This window comes from Rasamsonia emersonii (genome assembly GCF_000968595.1).
Source record: "Rasamsonia emersonii CBS 393.64 chromosome Unknown ctg1118621760348, whole genome shotgun sequence".
Classification (NCBI taxonomy): domain Eukaryota; kingdom Fungi; phylum Ascomycota; class Eurotiomycetes; order Eurotiales; family Trichocomaceae; genus Rasamsonia; species Rasamsonia emersonii.
In genome coordinates, this window is record NW_013563062.1 from 353 (window position 1) to 11,263 (window position 10,911).

At 49.2% G+C, this 10,911-nt stretch overlaps 4 protein-coding genes across 4 annotated transcripts; 1 reads left to right on the plus strand and 3 right to left on the minus strand.

Moving 5' to 3' along the window:
* Positions 1–456: 456 nt before the first annotated feature.
* On the minus strand, positions 457–1,059 carry T310_5949 (uncharacterized protein; the record flags this gene model as incomplete). The annotated part of the gene is made up of 1 exon (XM_013471200.1): positions 457–1,059. One exon carries the CDS (start codon positions 1,057–1,059, stop codon positions 457–459), a length of 603 nt encoding a protein of 200 aa, XP_013326654.1.
* A 1,180-nt stretch (positions 1,060–2,239) lies between these two features.
* Positions 2,240–3,478, minus strand: T310_5950 (3-isopropylmalate dehydrogenase; the record flags this gene model as incomplete). The annotated part of the gene is made up of 3 exons (XM_013471201.1): positions 2,240–2,459; positions 2,519–2,933; positions 3,007–3,478. 3 exons carry the CDS (start codon positions 3,476–3,478, stop codon positions 2,240–2,242), a joined length of 1,107 nt encoding a protein of 368 aa, XP_013326655.1.
* A 3,332-nt stretch (positions 3,479–6,810) lies between these two features.
* On the plus strand, positions 6,811–8,276 carry T310_5951 (TPR repeat protein; the record flags this gene model as incomplete). The annotated part of the gene is made up of 3 exons (XM_013471202.1): positions 6,811–7,126; positions 7,214–7,486; positions 7,558–8,276. The coding sequence occupies 3 exons, from the start codon at positions 6,811–6,813 to the stop codon at positions 8,274–8,276; spliced, it is 1,308 nt and encodes a 435-aa protein (XP_013326656.1).
* A 961-nt stretch (positions 8,277–9,237) lies between these two features.
* On the minus strand, positions 9,238–10,355 carry T310_5952 (uncharacterized protein; the record flags this gene model as incomplete). Its single annotated transcript, XM_013471203.1, has 2 exons — positions 9,238–9,388; positions 9,445–10,355. The coding sequence occupies 2 exons, from the start codon at positions 10,353–10,355 to the stop codon at positions 9,238–9,240; spliced, it is 1,062 nt and encodes a 353-aa protein (XP_013326657.1).
* Between the last annotated feature and the right edge of the window lie 556 nt (positions 10,356–10,911).

Below are 10,911 nucleotides of genomic sequence, written 5' to 3' on the forward strand. Positions count from 1 at the left end.
TGACCAATCAGCTGTCAGTTACCACGTGACCGCCAAACCGGCCACGCAGATTTAGAGCCGACCTCAACGCCGGCTCCTAGTCAGTTCTTCTTTTTCTTCCCCAGAGGGAGCAATAATATATTGATCTTCTATGCCTAGATAGACTTCATCTATTTCCCCACTGAGCTCTCGGCAGCCTTACGCCGAGACCTCGTTGAATATGAAGAGCTTTCATTCTTCTCCTACTAGACTTGTCTTTCTCTCGTCCTCTCTCTCTGGTAGTGAGTTCTGCCTGCAGATCGATTCCTGGCCGACGGCATCTTAGATGAAATTCCGGATTGATTCAGCGATGTTAATGGGACTACCTTTGGTACCTGACTATCAAGCTAAACAACATTAATCTCGAAGAATGTGAAAAGACTGCCCGATTCTCCCATTCCTGCTCCCATTCCCATTCCCACCTCTACTAGGTTCTCCCTACTGCGCTTCAATGGTGACATCAGCTTCGTTCTTCTTCTTCTCCTTCTCCTCCTCCCCCTCGCAGCTGGGATGAACTGAATTCTCATTTCCAGCATCCTTCTTATCACTCTCACTCTCGTCCTGTTGGTGATGATGATCCTGTCGTTTCGAAGATAGCAACAGCTCATACTTCTCCTGCACAAAAGCCAACCGCTTCTGCGCCTCCGCCAACCGCGCCGTCAACTCGTCCGTCTTTGTCTTCCAACTCGCCGCCGCGACCTTGGTGCGTCTGATGACGCGGCCCAGCTCGACGCGGAGCCATCGCCGCTCCCTCCGGCGGCGTTGCGCGGCGCGCTCGTACCGCGCCAGCTTGTCCTCCAGCTTCTGGCGATGCTTCACCTCCGTGTCGCGGATGACGCTGATGACGTCGTTGATTGGCTCTGTGTTGGCCGTCGTCAGGTTGCCGGCTTCCGCCTGCCGGGCGATGTAGATGAACACGGCGGTGATGTCGTTGGCCACGGACCGGACGAGTTCCGTCTTCTGATCCGGGGACAGCCGCTCGATGTTGCTGAGACGGAGGGCGCAAGACCCGGGGCGGAAGCGGAGTTCGCGAGGAGGCATTTCTTTCAATCGATATTAGACTGACTTCGAGTTTGTGATGTACTGTATATTACTTACCTTTGCTGAGATAGGGCAGAGAAACTATTCGTCGCAGCCAGAGTAAAGAGTGAAGTCAACGACAGAAGAAGAATCAGCTTGCTATTGAAGATAGCAGTTAAAAGAACACAATATCCAGCGACGAGTCGCCCTTTGCTTGAGAGAATGAGAATCAGAAATCAAAAAGAGCTTGCTGACTGACAGTGAGATAACCCTTTTAATATGACTATATAATGCCAACTCTCTTTATCTAGGCCACGAAGTACAGCAGGAAGCACATGTGAGGATCGACCAGAGACAAAAAAATAAAAGAAAGAAAAGAAAAGAAAAACACCTAGTAAAGGAATGGATGTTGCTCAACAAAGAAAAAGAAAGGTTGGATCAGATGAGATCAGGTCAGGTCAGATTAGAAACGACACGACATGATAGATTCTCCAGTGTTGCATACTTTGTTCTCTTTCTGACTCTGTTGCTGCTGATTCTTTTTTTTGTCTCTTTCAAAGACATGAAGCTTGTGATACATATAGTGCAATAGTGTGTTGACTTGCCTCTTGGTAGACATTCAAGCTCATCTCATTGTTCCACTCCTGGCACGTGAATTGTGAGTCAAGAATATCAACACAACACCAGGAGATTGATATCACTTTCTCTTTCTCTTTCTTTGACCTTCATTTTTCACCTTGCATGAATGAATAAAGGTGTAGATCCCATGACCCGGCTGCAGACACTTATTCTGACACAAATCTCACCTGGTCTGATCTGGCCCTGGCTCTCTATCTAGCCTTGTTTTTCCGGCTCTCCTGATGAAAGAATGGGATAACTGTTTGACAGAGAAACGAGTTCCACTTAATAGCAAACAAAGGGACTAGAGAGAAAAATAGAAGAGAAGTGGATAATGAAGAAAAGGTATGCACTTTGTGTACATCATTGTGTATTTTTTTTGTTCTAAACTTTTTGCTGTTTCACTGGTCACTAGCTCTGGCTCAGACTTACATAGAGAAAAAAAGAAGAAAAAAAGAAGGAATTAACGAACAGAGACAATTTTGCTTCAGTATGCTAGCCGTTCATCTCTACTTGAAGTAGTCAACGATACGAGATACCTATCCATCTACCTACCTACCTACCTACCTACCATGCAGCGACTTTATGACGACTTCTTTTTCAAAACTGCCACAACCGCATCTCCCACCTCTGTCGTACTCGCGTTTCCGCCCAAGTCGGCCGTCCGAATGCCCGACTCCAGTACCTCCCGAACCGCGTCTTCAATCCGCTTCGCCTCGGCCTCCATGTCGAACGAGTAGCGGAACATCAGAGCCACACAGAGGATCATGGCGACCGGGTTGGCGATGTTCTTGCCGGCAATGCTGTAGAATATCTTAGTTTGGTTATCTCTCGCTAGTCAAGGCGTGCATGGATGACTTACGTCGGCGCAGACCCATGAGTCGGTTCATACAGCGCATGCGGCCGGATATTGTCACCCGGGAGGCCGTTCAGACTGGCACTGGGCAGGACACCCAGAGTGCCGACGATCGAACCCGCCTGGTCGGAAATCATGTCGCCAAAGGTGTTGTCCGCGAGAAGCACGCCGTTGAGCGAGCGCGGGTTCGTCGCCATGAGCAGCGACGCCGAGTCCGCCAGCTGGTGCACGAGCTTGACCTGGGGAAACTCAGTCGTCAGGGTCTTCTCGACCACCTTCCGCCAGAGACGCGACGAGGCCAGGACGTTGGCCTTGTCGAGGGAGATGACGGGCCAGGGAGGGTCATGACGGAGGGCGAGGCGAGCGGCCAGGCGAGCGATACGTTGGATCTCTGCCTCTGAGTAGGCCCATTCATCCATTGCTGCAGGGAGTCAGGAGTCAATCAGTTAATTATCAAGAGAATTGCCAATGATCCAGTCTCAGAAGAAACCCACCATAGTCCTCATTCTCAATCTTCCTCCCAAAATACGCCCCTCCGCAGTTCTCTCGCAGAACGAGGAAATCGACACCCTCAATGACGCTCTCCCGGAACGGGCTAAACTCCCTCGCGATGGACGGACTAGGCGAACTGGCCGAACAAGGGCGCAAATTCGCGTAGATATCCAGCGTCCTGCGCACCTGCAACAGGCCGCCCTCAGGCCCGTCCAGGCCCCGACGCGCACTGTCCCATTTGGGGCCTCCCACGGCGCCGAAGAGCACCGCGTCCGCGTCCAGCGCGGCCTGCTTGACTTCGTCCGTCACGGGCTTGCCGTGCTTGTCGATGCTGCAGCCGCCGACGAGCTCCTCGCGGAGCTGGAACTGGCGCTGCGGGGTGTTGAAGACCTGCAGCACCTTGATGGCCTCGGCCATGACTTCGGGCCCGATGCCATCGCCGGGGAGGACGAGGATGTTGAATGTTTTCGCCATGCTAGTCGTGCTTCTATCTATGACGGTATGGCTTACTGCATTGAAACTTTTCTGTCACAGTTATGCCATGAATTGCTTCCAGAGCATTCAATCTAGAAACAGAGATACCGAATTAATATTCCGATCGAATGAAGAAGATAATTAGGCCACAAATGGATAATATCGAGTCTACAGAACCGGGCATCGCTGGGCATCGGAAACTTTGCCGAAGGTTTTGCTGGTTTTGCGGGGTATTATTATACCCCACATCAGAAAGGGACGTAAGTACACTCTGATCAAATTTAGCTTGATATTTCTACAATGATCTAATCTGACAAGACAAAGAGGCCCTGCCGTTGAATAATGACCCTTAAGTACATGTATCCATTCTGTGACTGTCTCCCTCTATTCACATCTAGACACTCGAATGCTTACTTCCTCCTCTCCAGGTAGGTACTGATCTTGCTGTACAGAGATTAATTTATCGACATTTCTCACCCACAGCAGGTCAGCTCTTCACAAACTGCCCCACAGCTGATTTGGCACGTGAAAGACCCGGGAGATCGGTGTCTACTCGCATTGCTGGTGCAATCTGAATCTGGCGACGCTGCAAGTTCCGGCTGCACGGTGGCAGAATGGATGCCATACGCGTGGAAGCATTCGTTGATGGTGTTGGCAAACTCAGTGAACTCCGAGATTTTACAATCGGGAACCGTGATGTGGACGGAAGCGAGTGACTTTTGCTGGTTGAGGCGCCAGACATGCAGCTCATGCACGGACATGACTCCAGGAATCTGCTCCGCTTAGCAACAGACCAGAAGTAACTGACCGGAGGATTTCCATACCAGCTCCAAATCATACTTTACGTCGCTGAGACTGACGCCGGTAGGGACACTTTCCAGCAGGATAGCGCCGGATTTTCTCACTAAATAGATGATGGTTGGTTAGCGATAGAATAGAAGCCATGGAGAAGGTTCGACTGACCTAGTGGCAGCGATGATAGCAAGACCATCACTGCAATTCCCATGCTGACTGCAGGATCCGCATAGAATCTCCCGTCATACTTGGCGAACCAGATCACCAACGCCGAGATCATCACCCCGACATTGTTGATTGCATCTCCAACGACGTGAAGAAGAACGCCCAGAATCCCAAGATCATAGCTCTTCGGTTTTGGTGCTATGTTGTGGTGTCGATGGTTATTGTGTGCGAGAAGAGACAGCTAAAGCAAAATATTAGCAGCTATCCATCAACATAAGAGAACAAAGACTTGCATTCGTAGCGTCCGCGCTTCCCTCTTCTTCACTAATTCCGGCAGGCAGAGTGGTCCCTGCGTGGTCATGCTCTGATGGTTGAAATCAGTGACAAGTCAATAATACTTGGAGCTCTCTAAACGGACCATGCAAAAAGGTGGCACTGATCAAATTGAGGCCAAGGCCTACACACCCCACAATGAAAATCAGTTTCGGATTCTCGACCCCTGTTTCATCGTCAGCGCAGAACCTCTAAGACACGCTACCAACATACGTTGCAAAGAGACGAATCTTTCGATGGACTGGAGGAAAATGCTAACTCCTAGAGCCAGGAGGAAGACCCCGTTGAAAAAGGCACCAAGAAGCTGGGCGCGCTGCCAGCCAAAGGATAACTCTGGGGGTGAATCCTTTTTATTCGATATCTGGCCAGCTATTAATAAGTGGTCACCAAAACTTTTGCCAGCGGCTTACTCTAAGTGCGACGAGCGCCACAATGAAACCGATAAGGTCGTTCAACTAGCCAAGTAAGCTTACAGCTCTCCCGTTTAACAATTCTCATGACGCACATAATGGAAAGCATCGGCAACGAGGGCAAGAGATTTCGTATAGAACCCAGCTTAGAGCAAGTAGAATTAGTATCGAGCGTCATGTCGCTAGTGATGTATAGATTCACACCTGATATCTCAGCGAGAAAAAACGTCGTTGACACGCAGATGACGATCCACAGTCGTCTCGTGCGAGACATATGGATGCCCATGGCTCATGAGACGTCTAGAGAGAAGTTGAATGTTTCTCGACGAACAGGCTGAATTTTGACAGAAATTCATGAAGCCAAGATGAAAAGAAGGCAGTGAGTAGGCGTGGAAAACAGTAGCAAGCCGGGCGAGTGCATTTTGTGATACAGCACATAACCGAGCCTAATTGATAGATAGCGCTGGCGGGACTGGCTAAGGCCGGAAGGCGATAACTGATTCTCCGTTACACAGGAATCCGGAACAACGCACCACCCACGCATATTCCCGCTATTTTTCGTCTGTAGCCTCGGTCATAATCAAATAGAACCACATGCAAGATAATCTAGAAGCATGTCAGACATTGATGGCAAAAAGAGATGTCTAGAAGAGATGGCACAATGGCGCAATATTGACTGACCACTCCGTCACTCTTTGTCTGCTTCTCTTTCACTTGCAATCCCCACGTCGCATTCAAGCATCCTGGCTCTGGAATCCAGAGGATACCAGGAATGGCAATTACTGCCAGGGCAAAAACCAATTCTGTCGGAGGAATGCATCCTGACTTTCATCTCTCCGACAATGAATTCTGCAAAAACAGTCTGGAAGTAACCGAAATACTGTCTCGAATGGCAGCAGGCCATGAATCAATCCACCGAAGTCTGAAATTCGTTCATCTATAGGGCGCAGAACGGCATGCCCACGGCACCGTAGACGATTTTTGATCGATCAACAACAACAGCTATGAAGGTCAGCCAGTGCATATAATCAAATAAGGTGAAGCAAATTATGGTTTGTAGTCCACTGCTTGGAATCATTCCAGTCTAGATATGGACCTACATTTGCCGCTTCGACTGTATTGTTTCACGACGTCCTCGCGTTTCTAAATCTAACCACGATCGAGTCCATTCTGTCCATGGAACTTTCAGGATGGGTCCGGAGAATTAATTAATTGTCGTACATGTGCCTAGTCGACCATCGCAGCATGGTAGAAGCACAGGAGCGCAACCTAGCCAGCATAGAACGAGCTCTGGGTTCAAAGACATGGAATGAAGTCCGGAATTGCAACCAGGGGTGAAAGAACAAGCCCCGAGCGAGCAAGCATTCCTCGAACTCGCTCTCTGACGTCCAGGACTGAGGTCTGCCTGATCACCCCCAAGGTCCTCACGCGCCTGCCCAAAGAGGAAGTCAGGGTTAACCCTAGCAGATCGGCCGTCCCGCCAGTTTGCTCTGTTTGCACTGCTCCGCGGGGGCATTTTTCGTCTCCGCAACAGACGCATCTCTATCGAGCACTACATTTCCTTGTCTCCCTTCTTAACACATTTTTATAACCTAATCATTGTAAATACTAATTCTCGAACAGTTCGCCATGGGGAAAATCGAGGAACTCCCCGACGACTTTGACGAGTCCCTCAATCTCAACAAACCAGAGCAACAGCCGCCTTCTTCCGCGAAAAATGAAACCGCCAAAGATGCTGCTTCTGCAGCCGCTGATGTGGCATCCATGACAGCCGATAATGTTCCCTTTCCGATCCACGAGGAAAAAGTGAAGCAGGCAGACCCAATGGCGCCCGACTTGCCGCCCGCCATGGCGTCCGTTCGATCCTACACGGCTGATGAGCTCGCGGATATGATGAACAAGACGCCGCTATTCATGACGGATTTGGACAAGGCAGGTGATGAAGGTTGGTCTGCGTGATACTGGGCAAATGCTTTCGATTTCATGGTCTTTTTTTCCGTTAGGGTCGCTAATACGGGCATCTGTACAACAGAAGGGGAAAATGTCATGCTGGACGCTATCCGCGCACTCCAAAACGAGGGCACCCGTGCCGAAGTCGCCTTGAATTTCCGCGAGCAGGGCAATGAAATGGCCAAGGCAAAGAATTGGAAGGATGCCAAGGAATTCTACACCAAGGGTATTGCCGTATTGAACGCAAAGGAGGACAAGTGGGACAAGCCAGAGGACCTGGAGAAGGAGCAGAAAATGCTTCGCGAGGCGCGGGAGGCATGTTATATCAACCGCGCCCTTTGCAACCTGGAACTGAGTAAGACCTTCACCGTGACGATATGGCGGGAACAGAGGGACTGTTCAGCTAACAATCTGTTCAATGTGCAGAAAATTACCGATCCACCACTTTGGACTGTGCCCAGGCCCTCAAAGTCAATCCCAAAAATATCAAAGCCTACTATCGGTCTTCCATGGCTCTGCTGGCATTGGACAAGGTCGATGAAGCCGAGGACGCGGCCTCGCGCGGTCTGAGCATTGAGCCGAACAACAAATCCCTCCAACAAGTCGCTTCGAAGATCGCTGCGCGAAAGAAAGTGCTCGAAGAGATTGCCGCCAAGAAACGAGCCGAGGAGGAACGTAAACGCAAGGAGAAACAGCTGCTGAACACGGCGCTTCAGGCACGCCAGATCCGAGTCCGAAAGACCAAAGACGCCCCAGATATGGACGACGCCCGGGTGCAGCTGACGCCGGATCCGCTGTCACCGGAGAGCACGCTGGTCTTCCCGACCATGTTCCTCTATCCCGTGGACGCGCAGTCTGACTTTATCAAGGCGTTTGCGGAGACGGACCGGATCGCCGACCACCTGGAGTATCTGTTCCCGCTGCCATGGGATTCCAAGCAAGAGTATCAGCTGTCGACCGTCGACTGCTACATGGAGACCGCGACAGGTGGCCTCATCAAGGCAGGGAAAAAGATACCGCTGCTGCAGATCCTGAGCGGCGGCAAGGTCGAAGTGGTCGACGATCTTGTGAAGATCATTGTCGTTCCAACGGCGAAAGCGCCGAAGTGGATAGAGGAATTCAAGGCTAGGAAGAAGGCGAGCTGATTCTGCAATTACTACACCAAGCTTGTTGCTTTGACCTTGTCTAGGATTCCTTCAAACCGTCCTTAACAGACAGACAGGTGGGGTGGACAGTGCCTGCAGAGGACGAGTGCCCATGCACCGGTAATGGTGGCCGTTCATCCGCGTAACGTCCGCTGTTGCTCTCGTAACACGTCAATAAGACTGTTAGAGGGTGACAGCTACTCGACCAAGGCCACCTACTCACAACTTGAGTATAAAACCACCAAATCAGTGCTCTGGAAAGCAGCAAAGCTGCTACACAATTTTCGTCCTGCCCTTTTAGTCGAAAACGAGGGCCTTCTCTCGACGAAATCTACGACCCTCAAGCCCATCTTACTCAGAAAAACTCGTCTAAGGACATGCATATAATATATACATACCCCTACTAGATATATAGACAGATAGATAAACAAGCAGCAAGCAGCTGTTCAATTGGATGTTTTGTGTAGTGTACATACATACAGTACAATACATACAGGAGGAATACCCCAATACAACAATACTAATACCCATTCTGCCAGACACATAATATAATATACCATCAAAAAAAAGTACATAAAGTACATATATGTAATACCCCTAAATCCAAAATCATACAGGAATAATAAAGAAACAAAAAGAAAAGGGGGGGGAAAGATAAAAGGGTAATACAGAGTCCCTACCCCATTCGGGCCTTCCTTCCTTTCTTCCTTCCCAGTCCTTTTTTTTAGGTCTGGAAGTAAATGGAAGTAAGGAAGTAAACGAATGGAAACATCCCGTGATGGTTCTTGTGTGACTATTTCAGTATTCAGTACTTCATCCGGGTAAAAACCTTCATTGTAGGAGACTCTCCTCTTGCACGTATATAACATATATGCGTGTGTATGTATGTTATATATGTGCATGTATATACATGACTGTACTTCTGTAAACAAAGGTGTGGGTATATGTAAAGGTAGTTTAACTACCTCGTCCACTTCCACCGTCTAGGAAACTTCGTCCTTTGGAAATTCCTGCTATGTTTTGCTGCAGTGCGGATCGTAGAAGTCGTCGTAGAAGTCGTAGTATTAGGTTGATGTTTTCCGTCGTCGGATCCATCAGTTGTGAGAACGAACCTGTCCGCATCAATTAGCCAGTTCTCTTAATAGCTAGAATGGGAGCGAAAACGTACGAAGTAGTAACGCTCTCCATCTCAGGGATAGGCGCCAGCGGAGGACCCTTCTCGTAGGGCGGGACTTTGCATCCAATCTCCCACCGTGAGAGTGGGAAGTTGCGCATCACGAGGAGTTCGATGTAGAGTTGGAGGAACTCGACGTCGGGGTCTGTGGTAGTTTCTTTTTTCGTGTTTGAGCCGTTGGATTTGCGATGTTTAGCGTTTTTGGACTTGGTGGTGGTTGTGGTAGTGGTGGTGGTTTTCGATTTCGATAGATATGCCCGCTGACGTCGTTTGTAAAAGGACAGCAGGGTCGATGGAGACTTGGTCTTGCTGATGACGATGGAGGTTCGGTCGTTGTTAGATTTGCGATGCTTAGAGTCTTTCGGCTTGGTGGTAGTGTTTTTCTTCAAACTCGACATGGACGATGATCTAGACAGTCGATTTCTGTGCGAGGGAACGTTATGAAGTCGTGACTTGGTCTTGTCGACAGTGGAAGACGTCCGAGAGCCGTCGTGTTTTTCAGAGATATAGGCAGTAAGGGTGTTTCCAACGTCAGCTCGCCGCCTCTCCGATTTTAGCTTGTCGAAGGAGGGAAAGCTGCTAGATTTCGGGAGCCGGATATGCAGGTTATTGCACTTTTCAGAGATGTGTGTCTGAATGTGTTTCTTGGTGGACGATTTCCACCGGCGGATGGACCTGATGGACCTGTTGCCCATGGATCTCATCCGTGATGATAGGTCTTTGAGTCTTTTCCTGAAACGAGGTTTGGCCCTGGGAGTACTAGGGAGGAGATGATGCTTGTTTCCGAGAATGTTATCGAAAGCACGGCGAGTTGTCTTGCTGGAGGATTTTGCAGACTCCTTGGAACGGTCTCCGGGCAGATCCGTCTCTGAGAGATGTTCTTTGAACCTCGAGGGTCGTGCCATGGTGGAAGATTCAACAGATCAGCTTGCAGTTTGCAATAGTATGTAAACTGGTTTGGAGAAGCGAGTGGGATATTCGGTTTTAACGAAAGTTTGCAGACGAGAGTTGAGCGAGTGTGACTTCGAAATATTGTTTTGTTGATAAACGATGGTTCTTCGGAGAGCGATTGTGGCATGTAAGAGTGATGGTGAAGGAGGAGGATGTGCAGAGAGAAGAGCTCTATATATAGGGTAGTAGATTTTAGGCTCCAACAAGCTTGTGACGATTCATACAAGTCATACAAGATACATGGTTCGATATCTCTATCTATACTTGGAGCAAGCGAAACAACACAGGTCAATCTCACGCATCCCATAACCGGTCCAACTGGTTAAAAGGCAGGTAATCTGAAGTTCTCGACAGTAGCAGAAGACAGAGACACCGCATATATAAGAAACGACGAAAGATCCCATTCTTCATTTATATATGATGGCAGTCAGTAGTCTTGATAACTGCATATATTGAGGTATAACTCCTGAGAAATAGTTTGGTACTGATATAGATGGTCCCATGGATTCC